The sequence below is a fragment of the Giraffa tippelskirchi genome, chromosome 12, assembly GCF_054371585.1.
Source record: "Giraffa tippelskirchi isolate mGirTip1 chromosome 12, T2T-mGirTip1v1.2.pri, whole genome shotgun sequence".
NCBI classification, from domain to species: Eukaryota; Metazoa; Chordata; class Mammalia; order Artiodactyla; family Giraffidae; genus Giraffa; species Giraffa tippelskirchi.
The window spans coordinates 102,750,379-102,776,816 of NC_137286.1; the positions used below are offsets into that span (position 1 = coordinate 102,750,379).

At 35.6% G+C, this 26,438-nt stretch overlaps 1 protein-coding gene and 1 long non-coding RNA gene across 22 annotated transcripts in view; both read right to left on the bottom strand.

Annotated features, from left to right (window-relative positions):
* PAN3 (poly(A) specific ribonuclease subunit PAN3) overlaps positions 1-26,438 on the bottom strand; it is a 123,194-nt gene that overhangs the window by 58,540 nt on the left and 38,216 nt on the right. For 12 of the 21 annotated variants that reach the window (XR_014071094.1, XR_014071095.1, XR_014071096.1 and 9 more), the window contains exons 5-6: positions 22,883-23,044; positions 4,721-4,868 (exon numbers count right to left, since the gene is read on the bottom strand). Coding sequence is in view for 16 of the 21 variants with exons in the window: in XM_081549352.1 (XP_081405478.1) it covers positions 4,721-4,868; positions 22,883-23,044 (310 nt within the window). In the remaining 5 variants the exon portion in view is untranslated. The remainder of the gene's footprint in view (positions 1-4,720; positions 4,869-22,882; positions 23,045-26,438) is intronic. The other 9 variants (XR_014071097.1, XM_081549359.1, XM_081549357.1 and 6 more) reach the window with 1 other exon arrangement.
* Positions 12,732-17,830, bottom strand: LOC145529290 (uncharacterized). Its single transcript, XR_014071099.1, has 2 exons — positions 16,167-17,830; positions 12,732-13,175 (listed from the first exon to the last, which is right to left on the bottom strand). It is a non-coding gene; the product is annotated as an uncharacterized LOC145529290 (long non-coding RNA).

Genomic DNA, 26,438 nt, shown 5'->3' on the forward strand with positions numbered 1-26,438 from the left:
GGCACTCTTAGGAATATATAAGACATGATTAAATATTTCAAAACACTGGATCTAAAAATATACTTAAAATTTTTTCTAAATAATACAATTGAATTTTAATAAAGGAATACAATTGTTTAATAATGATAGCTCTAATATAATTAAATGCTTCTCCTAGAGTCAATCATCCATGATTCACCATAATTTACAATAAAATTACATTCACAGTCCAAAAACCTATACCATTCTCATCTTGAAGGGATGAATATTTAAAAATGCTAAAAAGTCACTTACAGCTCTCTTTCTCATTTCTGAATCAATAATGGCACCTTCAAATTCAAGAATTTCCTCTACCTCTCCCAAGTGTCCACACACAATTAAGCAGAACAAGAGATGCTCAATTGTGCACTAAACCACCCCATGATATATTACAGAACGCTACTCAGAAATATATATACATTCCTGTTGATACCTCTCTTAAAATCACCTTCAAACAAACTGTGACCAAGACTGAGGTAACTAACTTTAAAGTCTACTACCAACTCAAAATAATCAAAGGAAAAATTCTGATAGAAAATCATTCAGCAATTAGTTCACATAATAAAATTCTTTTTCATGGCACAAACAATAAGTATAAACTGTCTTCAGTATAGTCATATTTTCATTTCTAAAGGCTATTCTAAAAATGGATTGCCTAAAGCTAGTGCTCAGTGGCTCAGACCTGTCCGACTCTTTGCGACCCTGTGGACCACAGCCTGCCAGGCTCCTCTGTCTATGGAATTTTTCAGGCAAGAATACTGGAGTGGGTTGTCATTTCCTCCTCCAGGGGATCTTCCCGACCAAGGGATGGAACTGGTGTCTCCTGCATCTCCTGCACTGCAGGCAGATTCTTTACCACTGAGCCATCGGGGAAGCCTACAGCTAAACCTATTAGAAAAATTTATCTTTATACATTACTTTGAAAGTATTCCTACTATATCATAATTGTGAAATAAAATTTTGCCAAGGGTGTGTTAAATCAGTGATTCTTAACTTTGGAAGGCTGTGAACCTCCAGGAGGACAATAAAAGCTGTGAACAGAGAAAACTGCACATTTACAAACAAAAAATATGTATATAATTGTTGTTCAGTCACTAAGTTGTGTCTGACTCTTTGCAGCATACCAAGCTTTCTTGTCCTTCACTATCTCCCGGAGTTTGCTGAAACTCATGTCCATTGTGTCAATGATGCCATCCAACCATCTCATCCCGTCAACCCCTTCTCTTGCCCTCAATCTTTCCCAGCATCAGGGTTTTTTCCGATGAGTCGGCTTTTCGCATCAGGTGGCCAAAGTATTGGAGCTTCAGTGCCAATATAACTGAAGAAGTTCTTGAAGATAATAAGTGCCATATCCCAAATATTCTTATAACTACCTTTGTAGAAGGTACTTAGAAATGTAGCTACTGTTCTCAGGTTATATGTGCAGAAAACAACTAAACTTATAGCTCCTTCATTTCTTAAAATAAGATGTATATACAAGTCAATGGAAACTTAACATGTGCTGCATACTTTGAACACTTTTAAATATGTTTTAAACTTAATTCAATTTTAATTTAACCTATTTTAAATTTTAAATTAAAATTAATTTATTGTAAATTAATTTAAACCTATTTTAATTTAAATAACTTTTGTATAAAGTTTTACTTCTTGCATTAAAACTTTTTAAAAATACAAATTATGTTTTTAAAGTGATCAAAACAAGCTTTAAAAGAACTCAATTCACTCAGGATCTACTTTTACTTTGTTCCAGGCATTATGTTTTTTGTTCCTTACAATCAATCTGAGGAAATACAAAATCTTAACATCTACTCAACTTTGCTCAAATAGTTTTACATTTTTTGGTCAAAAAATGTATTTAAATATGTATTTTTTCATACATAATGAAAATGATATTACTCTAGCTTATGTCTGAGTGCCAAAATATTTAAAGTTTCATATTTTTTAGTAAAACAGTAATTTGACATATTTTCAAGGATAATTTCTGGAACAGAAATTGAAGAAAAGAGAAAATGAAACTTTATAACTGAAAATTATCACTAAATTACACCTACAGAAGACAAGGAGGATTAAAGATCAATTAAATCACCACTAACACATGGGGTCGCTAAGAGTCGGACACGACTAAGCAACTTCACTTTCACTTTTCCCTTTCATGCACTGGAGAAGGAGAATCCTAGGGACGGCAGAGCCTGGTGGACTGCCGTCCATGGGGTCGCACAGAGTCGGACACGACTGAAGCGACTTAGCAGCAGCAGCAACACAGGTAAATGAACTCCTATGACCTTTCTTACTGTACAACCTAAAAATGAAAATTCCAAGAACCTTTCTTAGACCTTGAAAAAAAATAGTATTTATGGGTAAGAAGTAGCAGAAAACACTGAAGGGATAAAATGTTTTGCTGAAAGTACACATTTTTTTTTCCTTTGCTCATCTTCACAGTGTTACGCCATTAACTAAAAAGAGAAAATATGAAGAAATAATAAATGTAAAACCATCATCACTCCAGTATTTTGGGGAAATATTTTAGCCTAGTTGACTGTCACATGAATACAGGATAATGTTTACATAGTCAGTATAAAGAAGTCAGGAATACCTGTAATAAAATATACGGACCTATTCACAATGGTTTCAGACAGTAATCATCAATCCTTTCATTAAAAGAAGTAGAATGACTATTTTAATGCTAGAGCTATGCAGAAGAGTTTTAAATTCATTTCATCCTAAACTGTGAAACCCAACTGGGACCAATGAAGCACCTACCTACACACAAATTAATACCAACTGGAAAGCTTAAACAAATATCACAGCACTGTAATTAAATGTTTTCAATATCTAAAATTCCCTTTGACATTTTAAATTCATCCAATACTTTAAAAGCCTAATTTTTAGCTTAAATTAGCCTGATCAAAGATGTGAACAAAATGTTTGCTTATTAAACAAGGGAAGAGGTGCTGTTAGGTCAAAATAAATTGGTACTTAATTAAGAAAGCTAAAGTTTTCTGACTGGCATATGGATTCCATTACCGTGGGTGTTTTTATAAACACTGCTCAGATGTCTGGAGAATCTCTAAGAAATTTCAGCTGTACAGCTGACATGTAGCCTATGCTTATGTAAACAATGCAAACACACCTCAATGAGAGAAAAATCACAGTAGCAACTACTTACAAGTAAAACTTTAAGGCTACCAGGGATATTCAATTCTGACACTGCTCTCTAGCGGAAAAGGGAGAAGGTTTACAATTTTAACTGAATCTGAAAAGAGCCAAAGTAGAAGAAAAGGTAAAAAGACACAAGCAAGGAGAAAGGACTTGCAAGGTGTATCTCAAAGCCCTGCACACAAAACTACCTTAAAAGTCTCACCAGAGAGGGATGCAATTCTTAGCTTACATTTAGTTAATAAAATGATAAAATGCTCACTGGGGGAAAAAAAGATGAGTAGGAAATGAGTGGGAAGGGCAGGAGGGAGAAACAGAGGGAGAGAGGCAGAGGTGAGGGGAGGGAGGTGTTAACAAAATCCTTGGCAACACAAGGTTACTAAGCCTCTGAACACACTTGTCGCTTAACACACTAACCCTGTTCCATAAAGTCACCATTATTTTCTTTCATTCGTATTCCAAAAACGGTCCTTGATTTCAGCATCAGTATCAAAGCCAATCATTCAGCACCACTACTGATTAGATTAAGACCTGGAGACAGGACTAGTTCCAAGCTAATCCAGATGGATCTTTTGGCTTCATTTAGCATGTAGTATTTCACTTTGTTTCTGGTTTTGCTTTTTACCATTCAAGACTAAGTCATCAACGGATGATTATCCATTAAAGGTTCTAGAAACATCATCTGGGTGGGCAGCTCAATCATTGGACAGACTTAAGATAACCCACTCAGCACTTACTATGAATTCAATATAATTCTCATACCTGACTTTTCTAATTAAGGCTCACAGCAATAGGAATGGGTAACGCTAATTATCTAAGAAAATTTCCCTATTTTTATAGGAATGTTTAGGCTAGGAAGCAGAATGCAAAATCTGCATGAATTTTTAGACAAAAGAGAGACCTTCTAAGAAAACAGGGCTACTCTGAACTATGCCTCAGGACTCCTGGTGTACCGGTGCACTTCTTCAAATTCCTCCCCCGCCATTTTGGGTAAACTTGGAAGAAAGTATTGAGATTGACCCCTAACCCTTCACACTGCTTTCCTGCCACTGTTTATAATACTTTACTACTACTACAGATTTATAATCAAACACCCAAAAGGCAATACATCTAAACTTCAATTTAGAATGATATAAATTATTCTTTTAGAAATTTATTTCAAAAGGAGGACCTTGAACCACACCAATATTTAAGTTTTGATGCTCTTACTGAAGTTTCTGAGTGAAAAAGCATTAGCATGCTAATAAAAAATAAGGAAATATTATGATCTGGATATTTTTTCCTCAATAACCATTTTCTCCTTTAAATTTACTTTTGTGTTTTTAAACACAAAGTTATATTTAACTTTTATTCATTAAACTTAAATTCTGCTTTAAAATTTTTAACTACACACTTGGTCTATGGTACCAAAACCTAGAACATAAAACTCGTAATGTATTCAGATATGAATCACTGAAAAATACAATTTCAGGGCTGGTAAACTAACAGCAAATGGTGCTTAGAGATTTGCTACCTGGAACTCACTGGAAACAGTTACTCAGCTTACCTGGCGCTAATCCAGCAGCAGCAGGAGTCCCCAGGGGTGGGTGGGAGAACACTTGAGAGAAGGCAGACGCATGTGACTGGGACGAGTTACTCAGCCTGGAGGTTGGTCCTCCTTTGGGAATAAACTCACTTGCAGTAGGATTTGGTGTCTATTTGAAAATCAAATATAGTAAGTTAACACATTTTAAGCCCAAAAAAGACACTGAATTTACTAGGCATTATTTCACAGTGCTCTATTTACCAAGTAAAATATTTTACTGAAAGGATTTACAGTGCTTTTTAGTTTCCACATTTTGGAGTGGGATAATTAAATTTCTTGAAGAAAAATTTTCCATCAAATTTGAAGGTTTTAATCATTTCACTTGGGGAATTTAACTTTGAAACAAGAAAATCTGCCTTTATTGTCAAATATACATCATTATCCAGCCATCCTATATTTTAGAAAACTGGGAAGTTAAAACTACCTCAAAACTGAGCAAAAAGTTTCAAATTTAGTATCTTTAAACCACTTCCAAAATTAATCACTTCCTCCTTTATAAGCATTTAAGACATCTCCCCAATAATATGGTGCCACTATTTAAATAACAGTAAAGATGAGAAAAACACGTCAACATAAGGCAAACATGAGAGGAATCAAGATATAAGAAAAATATAATAGAGGCCCCAATGTCTGCAAGGTATGGCATGTAACTTCTGCTATATTAAAAATATTTTACAATGAGATTACATGAGAAAACTTTCCTCCCAGTTGTATGAAGGCACATTTTATCAAGTTAAGTGGCATGGTGCCTTTGGCATTAAGAACTACTAGCACATTATGAAACTGTAACTCAAATCCATAAATGGTCTATATTTCATCCATCTGAAACCAATGAATATCCTAAATATTTTTTGGAAATAGTGATCCACATGTTTAAGTATAATGAAGATTCAATGACCATCGACATATTGGTATTTGAATTCAACTTCCAAAAGGGTTAACCAAAGAGATAATTTAGTATGTTCATACTTCAGCCCACATTTTCAGTATGTGTGTGTATACACACACACACACACATACACATATATACAAATACACACACACACATGTACACACATATATACACAAACTAAATTTAAAACACACTGAACCACAATGCAAAAAAATTAATCACTTAAAGTATTTCAGAACTGATCATTAGAATGGAAAAACACATTTCCATAGAAGGCATAAAATAAAAAGATGGACTAATTACTGTACAATCCAAGGACAACTTCCTTATTTGAAATGAATGACATTTAAAATTGCCAAGTTCGAGTTCAAAATACCAGATTTGGAAAACAGCAAGTTTACAGGCTAACTTCATTGTAAACTCTAAAGCAAATGATATTTTACTAGTTATGTTCCAGCAAAAATTAAATACACTAGATATACTAGTATATTTTAATAATAGATATTTAATACTAGTATTAAGATTTAATACTAGAACTTCTCTTACTGCCATATCTAAAATGTGAAATTCTGAAGAAAAAAAAAGAATCCGAACTGAATCAAAATATATTTTCCTGTCAGTTATGTCTATTTTAAAATCTTCCAAATGCTCAAGTTTTAAAAAACACTGGCATCTTCTTTAAAAGTGTGGCCAATGAGCCCATGCATTTTATTGATGTAGTAATCCCTAGATATAAATGGTTATCAACAGGATCACTTCAGAGCTAAACCAGCGTGCACCAGTGAGTGCTAAAACTATTTTAGAAGAAGAAAGTCAAAATAAAATCAATCAGGTAACTTGGTAACAAGAGCTCAAAATGCCTAGGAGAGATGGGGACTTCAGGATTATAAGAGAACTAAGAAACAGTAAATTTAGACAAAGAAATTTAAAGCTAATCTAATCCTAACACACAGAGATTATCTAGTTTCCATTTCATTTATACCTTACATTTACCATGAACAGGAGACTGATTACAAAGCTGAGTTTCTCTAAATCAAATCTATTTTAAATTCATCTGAAAGACTATTTTTAAGGGATCCTATAAAGGAGAAAAAGAAGGGAAGTCTGTATTACTTTCTCCAAGCAAATCATATATAAAATGTCATTATAACAAATTATAGAGGGTCTTCAAATGTATTATGATAGATTATTAAAATTAACTAAGAAAATTTATACTAAACTGCAAATTTCAGGGATTCAACAACCAAAGATCCAAAAAACTCACCTGCAGTGAATTTTACTTAAAAAGTAAAAAGAAGGGCCTAAAGACCTCCCTCCTTTTTTTCCCTGATTTAAGATGGCGAGGCATTTATTTCTCTTGGATAGGTGGTTTGCGAGTTTGTTTTATTTCAGATGAGTTTATTTGAGATGTGAGAAAAGGTTAAAGGATTTAAATGGCAGAAAAAAGAATTACACAGTAAGTATAACACACACAAAAAAGCAAAATCTAGGAATAAGAGAGCAGAGCTACTATTATTAACAAATAATACAAATTCCTCTAGCTAGATTAGAGAACTATCAAAAATACTTAATGAGAAATTACTGTAGAAAGGAGAATACTTTTTCATGATAAAATTAGTTAAAATAGTAAGTGCAATAAAAAAATGCATTCTTAAAACCACTTTCATATAACTGGTTTACAACAGAAGTAAGTTTTATAAAATAACAAAACAGCATAGGCACACACCTTTAACATATTAAAAAGAATAGTTTTTTAGAGATAAGGCAAAACTGGTAACTAAAACTAGTATCTTGTTAACAGAGAATAAGCTATTAACCAGAAAATAAGCAATTTATTTCAGCTTTAGGAAGTGAAGTTTATATATAAAAGAAGACTCAAAGACTTGGGTTATATAAATTTGTCTAACTTCAACAACACTAAAGAGAATGGAATAAATGAGGAGATTAATAGTGGGGAAAAAAAATCAAGGTTTTATTATTCCTGCCCTATGATTTAGACAAGCCTGTCATAACTCTCCAAACGTGCTCCTATTATATTAAACTTGTGGGTTTTCTAACATACATATATTTCCATTCATAATTTATAATTTCTATTCATATTTTAAATCCTAATTTTCATTCATATCTTAAACAGCTCTAAGTGTACATTTGAGGGGGAAAAAAATCAATGTTTATATAAGTTAAATAGCAAACATTCACGCTGTGAGAATTTATCAATAGTTTTGGTTTCTCACACACTTAAATTCACCCTGCAACTTTCACACCCAAAACAACCAAGTGCATTTAGTGAGTTCCTCAAACTGGGACCACCCCCAACATCTGGATATGACCCATGCCTACACTCTCCAGACAGAAGTATACGAAGAGTCCTGACCTTTAGCTTGAAAAGCACTGTTGTAGTTATTAGCATTATATTTTGAATGAAATAATAATTAATGCTTCAATTCACAGATCCCAACCAAAATGATAGAATATGTCCTATTTTACAAATGACGGATAAAGTTATTTTTGTTTTTTAACAAATGAAGCAATTTTTTCTTTTAATTTGGCTGTGCCAGGTCCTAGTTGTGGCATGCGAACTCTGGGTTGCAGCATGTGAACCCTAGGTTGCGGCATACAAACTCTTGGTTGCAGGATGTGGGATCTAGTTCCCTGACCAGGGACTAACTCAGGCCCCCTGCATTGGGAGCTCAGAATCTTAATCACTGGACCACCAGGGAAGTCCCACAAATGAAGTAATTTTTTGATGATGTTTCTAGTTTATAACTTTATGCTTTCCTACTATCATATTATTTCATGGAAACTGTTCCTTTTAAAGTATAATTCAGTATTTAATAGTCTGTTGGACTCCACTACAAACAAGAGTACTTATCAAGAACACAATAAATTAGTCCCATGAATTAAGAGACTAATTTAATAAACAGTGCAACAATAAAAAGTTCAGCCATTAATTTTTTTATTAGAATGACAGGAAGAGGTTTATACTGAATAAAAACACAACATAAAATATTATGTAATATTTCACTGCAAACCTGCCAAAAGATCTGTTGAAAAAACAAAGTTGTCTTAATGTGATGTGATAAATGATTGAGAAATAGCCACTAGTTCTGAATATGGTCAGGCTTTTTAAAAACACACAATAAACTCGTAAAACTGTAAAATGCCTTCCACAGTGCTGCTCCTTGTAATGAGCTCCATTTGCTTTACCACTTAATGGCTTCATAAGCTGCTCTCAGTAATCTTTCTACTCTCCAAATGAAATATAAATGAACTGGTAAAAGTTTAACAGCTTTATTTAGATATAATCGACACAGAATAAATCACACGTATTTCAGGGTAAACTCTGTTAACTCTTGACATAGGTGGACCACCATGAAACCATTACCCAAATCAAGGAAGACTGCATCCATCATGCCCAAAAGTTCCCGTAAGTCTGTATGAAACCCATCCCTCCTGTTCCTCTCTGCTCCATTGCTCTGGACTCCAGGCAGCCTCTGATAAGCTTTTTGTCACTATAGACTAGTCTGCATGTTCTAGAATTTAGTATGAATGAATCTTACATATGTACTCAGTTTTTTACTAGCTTCTTTCACTTCACATCATTAAGATTCATCCTTTTAATGCTTTTTTTGGATTTAATTGTTCTTCTCTTTCTAGTTTCTTAAGCTGAGATCACTCTTTCAAGAACCTTTCCAACACAGGCATTTAGTGCTATAAATTTCCCTCCCATTACCGCTTCAGTGACATTCCACACCAGTTGGCATGTTTTTATTTTCATTCAGTTCAAAACACTTTAAAATTTCCCTTCCTAATTCTTCTTTGACACATGTCAAAGAAGTGTGTTATTCAATCTCTGGATACTTTTAAGAGTCTCCAAAGATCTGTTGTTGTTGGTGGTGATTTAGTCATTAAGTTGTGTCCGACTCTTGGGACTCCATGGACTGTAGCCCACCAAGCTCCTCTGTCCATGAGATTCTCCAGGCAAGAATACTGGAGTGGGTTGCCATTTCCTTCTCCAGGGGATCTTCCCGACCCAGGAAATGAACCCAGGTCTCCTGCATTGCAGGCAGATTCTTTCCCAACTGAGCTATAAGGGAAGCCCTCAAAGATCTGTAACTGGCTTCTAATTTAATTCCACTGTGGTCAGAGAACACATTAGCATGATCTGAACCCTTTTAAATTTACTGAGATTTGTTCCAATTGGTTGTTCTATCTTGGTCAATATTCTGTGATCACTTGAAAAGAATATTCATTAGGCTGTTGCTGGACAGAGCGTCCTACAAATAAACTGGTAAGAGTTGTTCAAGTCTCCCATCTTTTTACTGATTTTCTTTCTCTTCCATTATTGACAGAGAACTGAAGTCTCTACCATCACCTATTACAGATTTGACAGTACACATACGTAACCTACCTCTGCCCATCTTAGTCCGCTGGGGCCATAACGGAACAGCACACACTGAGCGGCCTAAACAATGGAAACTTATCTTCTCACAAATCTAGAAAATGGGAGTCCAAGAGGGTCGGTTTCTCCTGAGGCCACTCTCCTTGGCTTTCAGAAAGCCATCCTTTCATGGTGTCCTCACTGCAACAAGTGTTTTCTCTGTGTGTGTGAAAGCCTGGTATTTCTGCATCTAGTTATAAGGACACCAATCATACTAGATTGGGGCCCATCCCTACAACCACATTTAACCTTACTTAAATCTTTAAAAACCCATTTTCAAATACAGTCACATTAAGAGAACTTAAAAAGAGTGAGGGCTTAAACACGAGAATTTAGGGACATGATTCAGTAGATAATACCAACTACTTAATACTTTTGAGTTTTAAACTACTTCAGATATAGTATAACATGGTCACAATATTAAACTTCCATTTCTCCCCTCCCAGACTCTGTTATAATCATCATATATTTCACTTCTACATATGCTGTAAACCCTACAGTACACTATTACCATTTTTGCTTTCAATGGTCAATTATCTTTCAAAGAGACTTACAGAATAAGGGGGAAGTTCCTTACATTTACTTATGTAGTTACTATTTCCAGTTTTCTTCATTTCTTTGTACAGATCCAGATTGCACAGAGTATTTTCTTCCTTCTGTCTGAAGTACTGGGTTGGAGAATAAAGTCATTTGAAATTTTCCATAAAAGGAAAAACTGAATGAACATTTTGGCCAACCCAATACTTTAACGTCTACTAAAGTACACATCTACTGCTGGTGAATCTTTTCAACTCTTGCATGTTTAAAAAGGTACTTATTTTGCTTTTTAAGAAATTGTAATTTTGAAGTAATTCCATCTTTCCCCAAAGATATCATCCTACACAACCAGAGTATATTTTCAAAATCATAAAATTAACAATGTGTAACTGTGTAAAGTGTAACTAAACTGCACATTTTATTCAAAATTTCACATGTCTTTAAATGCACTCATGGGATTGCATTCTCATATTTTTCCCAGGAATAAAATTCGAAGTTGACATTTTTTTCTCTTCCTGTATTTTAATTGCTCCACTGTCTTATGGTTCACATTGTTTCTAACAGGAAATATGGTGTTATTTATTTCTTTATTTCTCAAAAATGAGTATCTTTCCCCCCCTGGCTGCTTATTTGGTGAGCCTCAGTGCAAGGTGCAGTTTTTCTTGTCTCCCACGTTTGCTTTGTGCCTGTGTTCACTGAGCTCATGGATCCACAGGCTTACCATTTTCATCCAATTTGGAAAATATCTGCCCACTATTCCTTTTTTTTTTTTTGGCCCACTATTTCTCAAAGTATCTTTTCTGTGTGCCCTATCCTGCTTCAGGGAATAAAAAAAGTGTGTCAGGCTGCTTCATGATCTCCCATGGCTCACTTTTTCTCTGTTTTTTGAACAGTTTCTGGCACTATGTCTTTCAGTTCACTAATCTTTTCTTATACAATATCCAATCTGTCATTAATTACATCAAATATATTTTTCATTTCAGACACTGTAGTTTTAAACTTTAGAAGTATGATTTGAATTTTTTAAAATGTTTTTCACATCTGTACTAACATGTTTAATCTTTTCCCCAGTTTCCTGAACATATGGAATATAGTTATAAAATTCTTTTGATGTACTTATAAACTATTTATGTATTATGATTTTGATTTCTCAAATTCTGTTGTGCTTTCTACTAAACAGATAAATTATTTCACAACCATCCTTTTGATAATGCAGGTATCTTTGAAGCATCAAGTCATGAGTCTATTCTACATCCTAAATATTTCTCAAATTCAACTACATCCACCCATGTCACTGTCAGTACCCTAGTCTAGGTCACCATCATTCCAATGAACCAACCTGACTCCAGTCTTGCTCAATTCCAATTCATTTTCTACTTTCAGCCAGGATACAAGAAGTATAGAAAAGCAGAAAAAAGAAGAAGAGGGGGAAAAGGAAGGAAAAATGGGAAGAAAGAAAGAGAAGGAAAGTTTTATTAATGACTTAACTGCTGAAATCCCATCAGGCTGATCAGGTAAAGTCTCCACAATCTTTGACTAAATTAAATCATTAAAAGAGAAACTGAGATAAAATGTTGATATTAATCTCAGCCATATCTGCTTTTCTCAAGAACCTATGAAACTCCAGGAGACAGTGAAGGACAGGGAAGACTGGCATACTACAGTCCGTGGGGTCAGAAAGAGTCAGACACAACTTGGCAACTGAACATCATCATGATTCCAATTGCCCATCTTTTACTATTCTTCCCTCCTTGGAGTGACAAAGGGGCCCAGGTGGAACTAATTCAAAAGATTAATGTTTAAGGTAGAAGGGAGTGTATGTGTGTGTTGCAGGACACAGAATAATGAATTAGGTAGAAAGGCAGAAGAGGGGATACTGATAATAAGAGCAAAAGGCAGAAAGAGGCAAGAATTTTGCCTTGATAAAATTATCTAAAAGGTATAAAAAGATGAGACCTACAGACATAAAGAGTAGCACTATTCAGAGCTATTTTTACCTGTCTTCAGTGTTCATAAATAACACAGGAGAAAGAGGAACAGGGTGAGACAGAAAGGAGAAGTCAAATGGCTAACCAGAACCTCCACGTTCACATTTACACAAGTTTTTTTTTTTTTTTTTTTGCTTTAATGGGTTATTTCTCCATATTTCAAGCATATCCAAATATGGTCAATTTAAAATTTATCAAAATAAACTCAACTTCTGGGTGATTCAGAAACTGATCTACTTAAGAAGAGTCAAGCTGCATCTTGTAAGTTAGAAGTTAACATATAACACTATTACTATTGTGAAAAATAGTCTAGAGTCACAATTTACAAATTTTCTGAAGCAAACTGGGCCTTCTGATAAAACACCTCATTGGAGGAAATACGATCTTCTAAATAAGTCAGATTCAAATTGGTGGGGACAGTGAAGGACAAAGGACAGTTGATTACTAGTGCCTTCAAGAGATTCACACCATTCTTCTTTTAAGTATAAGTTCTCCTACTAATAATTTGACTATCTTAAGGGGAAAGTTGGTAAAGAATCTGCCTGCAATGCAGGAGACCTGGGTTAGATTCCTGGGTCGGAAAGATCCCCTGGAGAAGGAAATGGCAACCCACTCCAGTATTCTTGCCTGGAGAATTCCATGGACAGAGGAGCCTGGCAGACTACAGTCCATGGTGTGGCAAAGAGTCGAACATGACTTAGAGAATAAACCACCACCACTAAGGGGAAAGTAGCAGGTATATGTCAGAACCTGCCAGGTGAAACTCAACTAGTAATAAGCCTTATGTATGCGAGAGTTAAGTAAAAAAATTTCCATGAATCAGCTTACAGTCATTCTCCCTATATAAGAGTGTGAAACTACAGGCACATAGATTTCCAAAGGGGCTCATTAGTTCATCTTTCACAATGTCTGTCAGAAATGGTTAACACTGTTCTTGAGAACAGTTTGATACTATGAATCAAAATAAAACACAAACATACTCTGACCTAGTATTCCCACATCTAGGAATTTAGACAAAGGAAAAAAAAAATCACACAAGCAGAAAAGATTCCAGTTAGCAATTTTTTTAAAATGATTTTTAAAAAGGGGTGGGGGGAGGGATAACTAAAATATCTATCAAAAAGGATCTAATTATGTACATTATGATACATATGGATTATGGTACACTTGTGTGCAGCTATTAAAAATCATGGGAACTGATACATTTTTATTTACCATGAAAAGAGGCCCATACCACTATTGAGAAAAGGTAAAATAAAATTAGGCTACAATACAGCAATTATGCTAAGTTGCTATTTGTAAAATGGTATGCATATGCCTAAGAGAAAGGGAGGGGGAGGGAGAAGGAAGGAAGGATGTTTCTATGTGCATGGGCACAGGTGTGTAAAAGGATTCTAATGATAAATGCTCACTAAAATGACATAAGATTGTATCTCTAGGTGGTGAGGAAACCTGGGACATTTTTGCTTCCTCCTTTGTACTTCTCTGTAGTATCTGAAGTTTTTTCAATAAGCATATATAATTTTTACAAAAACGTTTTAAGAAAGTTTAAGAGTTATAAATTATGAAGCCATATATACCATTCCCTTTTCTTTGCATATCATCATCTCTGAATCTTCACAATTCACAGAGTATATGCAATATTCAAATTGAGACCAGGAGAACCAATGGATATAAAAAAGCAACATCTTCATCTGAAGGACAGAAGGCATTTAAAGATAAAAACGAATGAAATGTTCCTCTTCCATTAAGTCATTTACTCATCAAAGTTCTCCAATGACAGTAACCATTAACCATCACAGAGGCATTCTCAATATTCTACCTAGTTAATTCTTAATACTACTCTTTCTGTTTGTCAATTATCTCAATAAAGTTGGAAAAAAAATTACTCTCCGTAAAAGAAGCAAAAATGTCCACTTAGGTCAGTTAATGAGTAGTTCAGAAGAGAGTGAGACCATCACAACATCCCACGGAGGCAGTAATTACTCTACACAGCTATAACCATCTTGTGTACCCACATACATCTTCTATCCAGGACTATGTAACAGTAAAATCCGTCACTTTCATAGTAAGATTTACTTAGAGGCATTCTCTCTAACCAAGAATCCTGCCATATTTAATAACAAAATTTAACATATATTAAGACTTTTCAAAGATTTTTCCATAATAGTATTTTATGTCATGAAACTATATACTTATCTCACCAGATAATGTTTAATCCAGGTTAATTCATTCAGTTAGCTGAATAATAAAAGACACTGGACACTGTGCTGGGCACTGTACGAGGCACTGTAGAGAACAAAATACCTGAAACATAGGCACTATGTTCTAGAAGTTCACAGGCTGGCATTTCACAGGTATAGAATGTACCCAGAACCCAACACTCACAAGAGCTCAGAACATCCATATATCTAAACTTTAAATAGTAAGTACCTACAGAGTGCCATTCACTGCTAGCCTGTAAGTTATACATACACTAATGACAACGATGTGAAGTGCTATGGAAAAGAGCACAAATGCTTCATGCTGTCTAATTAGGTCCTAAGACCATATGCTTGAATCAAATCCTAAAAGACAAGTTTGCTGAGTCAAGACAGATAGAGGGGCACACACAGCAAGCAGAGAGCATGTTCGAAGGCAGAGGTGGGAAATGCATGCAAGATCAGATAGTCACCCAGGTAGTGCTTTGAAAGAAAAGACCAGAATCAGGAAACCAGGTAAGAGAATAACAACAGTAACAGTCCAGGTAAGAGGTGAAAGTGAGCCTAAACTACCGTGGCAACACTAACAGGGAAGAGAATTTCAAAGCAGCACAATCAACAGACCTTAGTGGCCAAAGAAAGTGGGAGATATGAAGACAGAAGAATTGAGGAGAGCTCACAAATTAGACAACTGGGTGATAGCAACAGCAAGACAGAGAGCAGTGTGTACACATGTGTATGAGTGCAAGAACAGGTGTGAAGGAAAAGATTAAAAAGTATTCAATTTAGACTCAGTGACTGCTCAGTGTTACGCCATAGAGATGAGGATGTTCAGAAGCAGCTAGTATTCACAGTGAGTGCAGAGGACTGAGAGGATACACACACACACATCCATTAGTCATGTGTGACGGAGGCACTGGAGATCACCATGTGCAGAGAAAGGAGGAGGGTCAAGGACAGAGCCCAGGAGAGCTCCTAAGGGCATGGCAAAGGACACGAGGTCCCTGGAAGACACTTATAATAAAGGACAGTCTCAGAGCAGAGACAACAACAGTTGCAAGGAAAGAAAATGGATGACAATGTCAGATGTGGCAGAGGTCAAGAAAGCGCTGTGACTTTTGGTCACTACATACACTTACCAAAAAAGAGTCTCAATAGTGATAAAGGAAAGGAAGGAAGGAAAGTCGCTCAGTCGTGTCCGACTCTTTGCGACCCCGTGGACTGTAGCCTGCCAGGCTCCTCCGTCCATGGGATTCTCCAGGCAAGAATACTGGAGTGGTTTGCCATTTCCTTCTCCAGGGGATCTTCCCGACCCAGGGATCGAACCCAGGTCTCCCGCATTGGAGGCAGACGCTTTAACCTCTGAGCCACCAGGGAAGTCCCAATAGTGATAAAAGGGAAAGGTAAAACACTGGGAATTAAGGGATGAATGCAAGGTGAAAAAGTACCAGCAATAAGTAGGAAGCAGGTCTCAAACTCTATCACACAGTTTCCCAAACGTACTGACAACAGAATATTTCCTCATGTAGCATTCCTTGGTCCTGGAAGACCAAGTTGGGAAGAAATCAATGTCAAGGGAGAGACTGTCTAAAACTGAAGAGGGAGAAATAATGAAATAAATTGCTAGGGGGGCTAAACACAGGTTCTGAAGGACACAGTAAACAAACACTTGTTTCTCTATAACACAAGGAAAAATTGTAAGAAAGTGTGTAAGTGAAAGTGTTGTCCATAGGTAGAAAGCCAACGTGTGAAGCTATTCACTCTCAATGAGCTCTTTTTTCCCTTCTCTGAAGAACACAAGTCATTTATTCAAAAGTGACAGAAAGGATGAATGGGTGTGAGGTGAATGATAAAGGTTTAGAATAGCAGCTGAAGAGAAGAGGAAAAAAGAAGAGGATCTGGGATGGGCTGTGGGTCAGAAAGCAGAACATATACAGTCATGTCATTTTAGCTGTCCCACAGTTCTATAACTTTTCAAAGTCCTGAGGAATCCTAGACTGAAGCCTCACTCTTTTAAATCCCAATCCACTCAATCTAAAGCCCAAAGGATCCCATTTCCTGGGAGACTAGAAATCTCCTGAAATAACACCAAACTCAGTAACTAAAGATTGAAGCACATGCAGTGAGTTACCAAACCTCCCTGGGTTGTAAAAGCATCAGTAACAAGCAACTAGAATTCACAGCAGAACTTGAGGGCCAAGAGATTTTAATGTGAGCATTCTTACAAACTAAATACAAGAAATAAATACCATTCAACCAGACAAAAGGGGAAAAACACCATCAAAAGAGACACTGACAAGTATGAATCTACTAATACACCCAACAGTCCCACAGTTTTCATTCATTTCCATCACTTCGGGGGTAAAGCTAAAATAACAGTAATACTAATAATTTTTTATTCATAACCCCACTATTTCCAAAGGTCAAAGACAAAATGAGTATGACTTTATGTAACACATCATTACTTTTAGGTAAATCTTAGCATGCAATTCCCTGAGAAGTTTATAAAATCACACCTTTCCCATCCTTTCATTCAAGTTGACATCTAATAACATGAAGGCTGGGAACACACTGTTACCCTTCAAAAAAGCATTTTTAAAGGAATTACTTTAACTATTCAAGTGTATCAGCATCAAAATGAGAGCTCCTAAAAGACACAATGTCACAGCCTATTTCCATATACACTATAAGGCCATGCACATCTGAATATAAATGACAAATACCACCATAAATAAATAGAAACAAACACCAAATTTAGAAGTGATGAGGTCAAATCAGAGGAATGAACACTTATTTAATATCTACTATACAAACAATAGATTCAAATAGAAATTTGAATCCTCACAACAATTCTATAAGGTAGGTGATAAAATATTTCAATCCTGAACAATGGCCGTTGAATTGTGTAATCACAGTGCAAATGAAAAAAAATCTCGATTTCACATACAGATTGGTCAGGCAGAGGAATGGGCAATCACCCTGGACAGAGACTAAGGAAAGATGAAAGTGAACTTGCACTTCAGTGAAATAAACAACTGCTGATGCTGAGTTTCGGGTGACCCTCCATCTACAACACCTGTTTGGTGTTCAGACTGAGGCCATAAGAAAAACACAAAACAGAGCTTTGTCACTTAACAACACTGTCAAGAAATAAGACTATTACCAGGTTGGAAGATTGAAAAATATCAAGAATATACCAATAATGTTAAAATTTTAATTTAAAAAAAATAAAAGATCCTCTAAGATAGCAAAAGAAATCACCACCCTATGTTCTAAATCAATTATGATAATTAAATTAAACAATAGTAACATACAGTGGCTATAAATCCCAGACAACTTATGATCAATTTTTCAAAATATATAAAATTCTTAAACTACTACAAATTTCACTTATTGCCTAAGAAAGGAAAATTAAACATGACATTTAGAAACAAGCAGAATACCTTAAGGGTACAAAAATAAACATATGCTTAGTCACACATACTTACAATTCAGTTGGAAAAGACAAACAGGTAAAGAAGTTTAAAACAGAATGAAATAACAGTTAATAACATCAAGTAGAAAACAGTAAAAAAAAAAAAAAAAAAAAAATTTTTTTTTTTTTTACGTGTTTGAGCAAGTATTTACAGAAAAGGTAGCATTTGAGATACTCTCAAAGGAAAAGGGAGGAAAGTTTTTTTAGGCTCAACTAACAGCAATACCAGAGAAGGCAATGGCACCCCACTCCAGTACTCTTGCCTGGAAAATCCCATGGACGGAGGATCCTGGTAGGCTACAGTCCATGGGGTCGCTAAGAGTGGGACACAACTGACAGACTTCACTTTCACTTTTCCCTTTCATGCACTGGAGAAGGAAATGGCAACCCACTCCAGTATTCTTGCCTGGAGAATCCCAGGGACGGCGGAGCCTGGAGGGCTGCCGTCTATAGGGTCGCACAGAGTCGGACATGACTGAAGCGACTTAGCAGCAGCAGCAGCAGCAGCAACAACAGCAATACAGAGATAAAAAGGAACTGAGAACTGGCTGTGTATTTTGTATTATATGAGGTAAGAAAGATTTCATATGATTTGAATTTCAGTGTGTGTGGACAGTAAAGAGAGATAGCTCTAGAAAGACAGAATAGATCCTGAAGGGATTTAAAAAAATTATCCAGAAAATACACTGAGGGAATAAACTATGTTAGTTGTGTTAAAGTTAAAAAAAAAAAAGGCAAGAAGAAAAAGATACTGTGAAATTTTAAAGAATGGGGATTACAGGCAGACAACACAGCAGGAAAATATCAGGAGTTAAAATTTAATAGATCTGGGCAAGAACCCCAGCTTTATCACTTATGAACAATAAGTCTTTTCTAAATTGCAATTTATGTATTTTTTAAATGGGGATAATATGTTATTATTATGGTAAAGCTTTAATATGATGGCAAATGTAAATTGTCCAATGTATCATCTTTCAATTAACGGGTAGTCAAACCTCAGGAGTCTCCTCATGGTAGAAATGGGAAATGACAGGGTAGAAATGAAGCTATGTACTCTCAACGCCTGGGATGATGATGAAGTCACTGACTCAAGAAGGAATATAAAGAGAATATAAAGCAGCAGTATATGTGAAAAAGAAAAAAACACACTCAGTTTTAGGCAGGCCAAATGTTCAGTGACAGAGGGATATACATCTTCATGCAAAGATACCAGGAGGCATCAAGATGTGGGTCTTGAACTGAGAAGTCCAGTTCTAATACAAATAAAAATTTAAGAATCTTAGACATACAGGGCAGAGCAAAGAACACGTGAGCCGAGAAGAGGAGCTCACAAGGAGCAGGGATGACAAAGAGTCAAGCACGCACAAGGGAAAGAGACTGAAATGAAAAGGTGGCCTGCAGTACAAAGTACTGGGTGAGACCGCTGGGTGTGGTGATTAAGGAGACCTCTGAAACTTTGAGGGTGTCTTGATGCCTTCTGCTATCTTTGCATGTAGATGTATATCTCTCTGTCACTGAAGATTTGGCCTTCCTAAAACCGAGTGTTTTTCTCTTCTTCACATATACAAATTTCTGGCAAAATTTTGATCACACCAAACTACAAGCATGGAAGGAATAAAAGGGTTTTAAAGAAATCAGATATAAGACTAGACTCTATTTCTAACTCCACAGAAGCAGTAGTGGGAGATCAGATAGATATTATCAATATTTCAAACAGCCATGTGAAAAATAAATTTAGCCTCCACCATAGCTACCTATTAGCTACCTCCACAGTATAAGAAATATTGTTTCTTTGATTCTCTAGTTAGTATAGTCTGTATTTTAGAAGAATCACTGTTTCACAAATGTCATGTGTTCAGTAGACTCTTTCATATCACAAGATTCTTGGTAGAAAATAAAAGATTTAAGTAGCAAAAGACAGGAAATCACAGGACTCGCACTGAAAAGAACAAATGCAATTATGAATGATCCAGGTAGAAACTCTCAGAGGAAGTTTTTGTTGTCACTTTAGGTTTTTGTTTGGTTTGGGGTTTGGTTTGGTTTTTTGTTTTGTTTTCAGAAGTAAAAAAAACTTCTTTTTACAAAATTTGTCTTCCACAAAGATGTTGGGTCAAGATTAAGATATCAATGCAAAGAAATATCTAAAGTTCCAGACAGAAAGGCAGTGAAGTGAACTGTCACCGAGAAAAAAAAAAAGATGAATCATGAGGAAAAAAAGACTGACCTTACAAATACGGTAGTCACACATAAGCTACATTCCATGCCTACACGCAGTAGAGCTAGAACTATGTTACACATATGTGAGGAGATTTTGAAGCCTGACACACACGGCTTCAAAATTTCTGCTCCTCCACTGACCACTGTTTAACCTTAACATTACTTAGCTTCTCTAAAACTGTTTCTTAACAATAACAACTGTCCGATAAGAGACCAAAAGAGACAAAATATAAAGAGCTTAGTGCAGTGTCTAGCACAAGGTAACCATTTAAGAAACACAACTGTAATTCTAAAATAAAATACAGATAAATATTTTTCTGACCTTAGGACTGAGAAGACTCAAGCTTTGAAAGAAAGGAAAGAAATGAAACAGGAAAGATGAATATATCTGGCTACACAATACTTTAAAGATTTTCATATGTGAAAAATCTAAACTACTTAAAAGTAAACAAACATACAAAATTAAAAAGAATCCACATAGAACTGATATATGTAAGCTACATTTCTTATAGAACAAAAAAAGATAAAGACGCCAATAGAAAAGAAAACTGCACTGACATACTCTTTACTCTGAATAAACAGTACCAGGTACCCAATCTAGGAATCCGCAAAGACAGTAATGGACACCACGTGACTGATACTGTAAGGTACCACTGTCCCTCCAACATCAGACTAAGCTAATAAGGCATTCCTTATGTCCCTTAAAAGTGAAAAAAAAAATGAAAAAGAACTATTTCAACTATTTGAAGCACAAAGTAGTATTAGTATTTGAAGTATTAGATTGAGATAACATCAATTCTTTAACACACTGAATGCATATCTATTACTGTGTGTTAGTTGCTCAGTCACATCTGACTCTTTGCAACCCCATGGGGTGTTGCCCGCCAGGCTCCTCCATCCATGTGATTCTCCAGGCAATAATACTGGAGTGGGTTGCCATTTCCTTCTCCAAAATCTACTACTAGCTTTTTAAATTAAAAATGAAGCATAATTCTAGCACATATTCTTATACTAACCTAATGATTTTTCAAACTATGCTAAAAAGAAGTACCTCAAAACTACCACTGAGATAAGGGGGAAGGACAGCCGTGGGCAAGTGCGGCAGTCAAGTGGCCGTGCCTCTGCATTATCCATGTGTCCCCTAAAATCAACATGTAGTTACAGTTCCACCTGTATCTGTTCTTAATTAATTGGGACCCAATTTATTTTTAGGCTTTCTTTTTAAAACTGAAAAATAATTCTAACACTAACCACATCAAATCTCTCTCCTGATCTCAAAAACAAAAATTCGGTAAACTATATTCTTATTCAGAATTGATATATCCCAAACTTTCCACTGAGGATTTTAAGTATTTGATTATGTGGACCACCCCCCTGATTTCCCTATTTTTCCTTATATTTAGAAAAAACACTACCAAAGTATCAGTGACATGTGCAGTATTTTCAGAATAACTTTTATTTCTGTGCCCAAGGCAGCACAGATACTGGTATGGTATTAACATTAAACAGACCAAAGTACTGTGAAACCTCTTCATAATACAAAGCTAGTGACAGAAATAAAGCCAAGTTGTTAACTGGTAATATCCTTTCTAAGTGTGATGTGTGTATGTGGAGTTACAGACTTTTGGCTAGCAATATATTAAAAACAATACCAATTTACTCAGGAAGTTTGGGATGAAAGATATTCTACTTCCAGCTAAACTGAAATTTTGATTAGTAGAGCTATCCATTTTATACAATTACCAATGTCTTTAAATGAGACTATAATCATTATAATCCAAATTAAAATGGAATATGATCCAAACTATTCGGTGGGTACTTCAGATTCAGTCATACAAGAGCTAGCCTGTGAGTTAGAAAAATTCATTTTCATTAGCACAGAAAATGCAAAGACTGAAATGCATCTATGGCAACATACTATTGAAGTTGGTTTCCGAGCCAACACTTGACAAGCTTGTTTAGACACAATTTTTAATCTCCTAGTAAAAATGTACAAAAAGACAACACACAGAGTTTTCTGTTATTAGGACTCCAAATAAATGAGATTTTCTGTAATCAGTTTTATAATATGACTTTTTAATGTAGTACCCTGAATAACTTTGTGTATTAAAAATAATTAAACTGCATTGTTAACAAAATCCAACAGGAAAAACTAAATTTAATGAGGGAATAGGAACATAAAAGCAGAGAAAGTGCAAAAAAGCCACAAAACAAAATCAGTTAATGGGCCACTAATTTTACTTTGATCAAAAAAAAAAAAAAAACCTAAGTGTATCAGCTAAGCCATCCAATCTCATACCCACCACCCCACACAGACACAGAAAGCAGCCAAAATATTCACTTTCAAAAATGTCTAAAAAAAGTATTTTTACCTGTAAATTGTTTTCTGTGACTCTGTTCCACCAAACCATATTGATGGGTACTCCTGATTTACACCTGTCAGCAAGGCAGCCAATAGGGTTCTTTGCTTTTCGTGCCTTTGATCCCATCGGAACTAGCCTCTCCTCCAGCATCCCCAGGCGATACTTCCTTGGCTAGGAAAAAGAAGGAAAGAAACCAGGCCACTCCTAACAACCCCCACACTAATCTAAGCTAGTAACTAACACACAGAAGGTATCAGGAATGGTGGACTAGGAAACAAGTAAAATTTCTGAGACACTCCCTCTAATGTCCTTATCACCACCCACCACTCCCCATCCCCACCCCAGAACACATACATCTCCAAAAGAACCCACAGTCCTAACAACAATATTACAGAAAACAACAGATGTTTTAGTGAAATCCATTATAATCTGAGTTTGTTAAGACTTTAATGAACAGAAGTTAACTTATCAGCAAAGTAAATGCTTTCCAAATTTTTTCCACTGGCACTTACCTATGCTCAATGCAATATGAAGAAATGGCTTCAAGGGCACAAAATACAGGTAACAAAATTCTTCACGCTGTATCTTTTTCTGCTCCCCATCTCACTACCTTATTTCCTACTGAGAATTACTCACTTAAAAGCAGTAACTAATTTCTAAGGAATGGACTTTTTTTTTTTAATTTTAAAACTAGGGAAGAGTACCAACTGATCTATCATAAGGCATTCTTCAACTTGTACTCAATGAAAAGAAATAATTTCAGACTTTAAAAAATACACAAATTTCATTGGTCTTATAAATCTCAGTAATTTGAACAGATTGATACTAAATAAACCATCTAATAAGAGCAAGAGTCATTGGATAGTATTATACTAAAGGTAGTAAATAATTTTAATAGTGGTGGCAGGGCTTTTTTACATAAAATTAATGACACTTTCCACCATCTTCCTTTTCTTAATTATAGCAAATCTGTACTAAATTGCATCTTAAAGAGAAATTGTAATTTTTTTCCTTTAAGGAATACTGATAATATATTCTTGGGAAGGTATCCAATTTAAAACTTAAGAAAATCTGTCTTTAGTCATTATTCTGTCTTAAGACTGCAAAAGTAAATACTTAAAATTAATTTTCTTCAAAAATTAAACTTAGAAGAGCGACTAGACTACCCATCTACCCAATAATTACAGCAGTGGGTAAAGTTTCATGAAGCTACAATATTTCCACCTCTGTGCAATCTTGAGCCAATTCAGTTACTCTCTGTGTCGACATCACAGGCAACTTTTGTGAATGAGAATAGAAATACACTCTTCAAACCAAATTACAAATGACAGAATTTTAAAGCAAGTTATTTCTAATAACATCGCTCACAACAAATAAGGCTTTGACCTACAACAAAAATAATATAGCCTTAATTAAGCCTTCACTAATTTAAAATTTGTATTTTAGAAAATGTCTGGGCTAAAAATTATCTGATCAAAAAAGTTCAACACATCAAAGAATATTTATTTAAACAAAATCACAACCTGTCAAGCAGGATCTATATAAGGACATCCAAATTCCAGTCACACATTTGAAAGCAAGAGAATTATTGCTTTAAATGTTCTTTTGTTATTTAGATCCTTCATAAATCCAGACTTGTTTTTGACCCAGTTACTACTTTAGTGAAATTTACTCTTAGGTAGTTCATTAAGCAACATAGAAAAAAGGTTTAAATAAATTATGTATGATTCTCCCTCCCCAACAGCTCTCCTATGTTTCTTGTTTTTCCAACAGGAATTCATTATTCCTCTCCCTCCACCTCATCACGCCCAAAACTTTTAATTAGCCCAAGGCCTTTTCTCTTAGGTAGAAGAGATCACCAAACTTGTGTCATTACAGATTTAAGTTCTTCAATAAACAGCCAGGGATTAAAGTCTAATCCAAAAGAAAACTTTCCATGTGATACTGAATGAAAAGGTATAAGGTACTGATACCATTTAAATACTATTATAAGCAACAAAAGCCAAAGGACACCTGAAAGAGATGGCAGCAATACAAAGCACAATGTCGAGGCAAGAAGATTACAGAGAGAAGTCCCATCTCAGACAACATATATTATGGTCGTCTTCCAAAGTATCTGAACTATTATTTATCCCTTGAAGGAAAATATATTTTCAACAAAGCATGTGAGAGCCTATTTTGTATCAAGAACTATTCCAAGTACTTGGAAAACAATGATGACTAAAACACACATCTTTCCCTCCAAAAGAGGACATAACCTAGTAGGTAACAAAGTTGTGCAAACTGAACACTCACTGTGATATTAAAAATGCACATGTAATCAAGGTACCAAAAGAAGAGAGGCAAAGAACCCTTCACAGAGAGGATGAATGCCTGAGCAGTGTTGAAGGAGGAGTGTGTCTAGATAGGAAAAAAAACAAAACAAAAAAAAACAGAGTGAGCTAGGGAGAAAGATGTATTATAGGCTAGGAAAAATGCATTTGAGGAAGCATATAGGAACAGTGTTGTTAATTAAGGGAAAACTAAAAGTTTTCAATCTATCATTAATAGAGGGCCAACCATGAGGGCAAAGGATGAGGCTTGAAAGCAATTTTTTTTTAAATCATGAATTGTTTTGTATCACTTGCCAACGAGTTTGGACTTCATTCCATGGGGGAACTCTTGAAAGCTTGTGAATGAGAATTAAAAAGGCATAGACAAATTCATGGACCCCAGCTATAATCCAGGTTAGGGTTTCCCACTCAGCAATACAGACTTTGGGTAATTCTCTGCTGGGGAGGGCTGTCCTGGACCACTGTAGGACTTTTACCAGCATCTACCCCAGTCGTGACCAAAAATATCTCAGATGTTCCGTAGGAGCAGGGGGACAAAAACTGTCCACATCTGAGGACCACTCATGTAGGTAAAGGACAGGAGCTCAAGGAAACTGCAACGGAAACAGAGGTGAAGGCCTGGCTGGGAAAAGGGCTGCTGGCTTAAAAGCAACTATCAGGATTAAATGAAAGTAAGCGGCTACGGGAAACAGAGAAGACTAATGGAAGATGAGGAAATAAAGAGCAAACACAATTTTATGGGAAACATTATTTTGCCCCTTAAGTGTCCTACAAGATCCAAACCCCTCCCCCAGAGCAAACAGAAGCACAACTCCCCCTCTCTTTCCCTTAGGTTCCAGCAATCCTTTCCGAAACCAATCTTGAGAATGTGATGGTCAAATAAAAAGGTATGCTTCCTGGTTGATCTCCAGTCTTGACAGCCTCCTGCCAGTCCAGTCTGCTAGTTACTATGAAAGGGAAGCACTCTGAAATGTCATGTGCTGTTGATAAGTAACCAGCTTTTCTGCTTTACCTCCTAGTAGGTCAAAATTTGGAGAAGGGAAAAGCTACCCACTCCAGTATTCTTGCCTGGAGAATCCCCATGGACAGAGGAGCTTGGCGGACTTCAGTCCATGGGGTAGCAAAGAGTTGGACATGACTGAGTGACTAAGCACAGGTCAACATTTAAACATCAAAATTCCCAATCTCTTTTTGTTCCTACGATAAAATATCCTATAGAACATATACCTTGT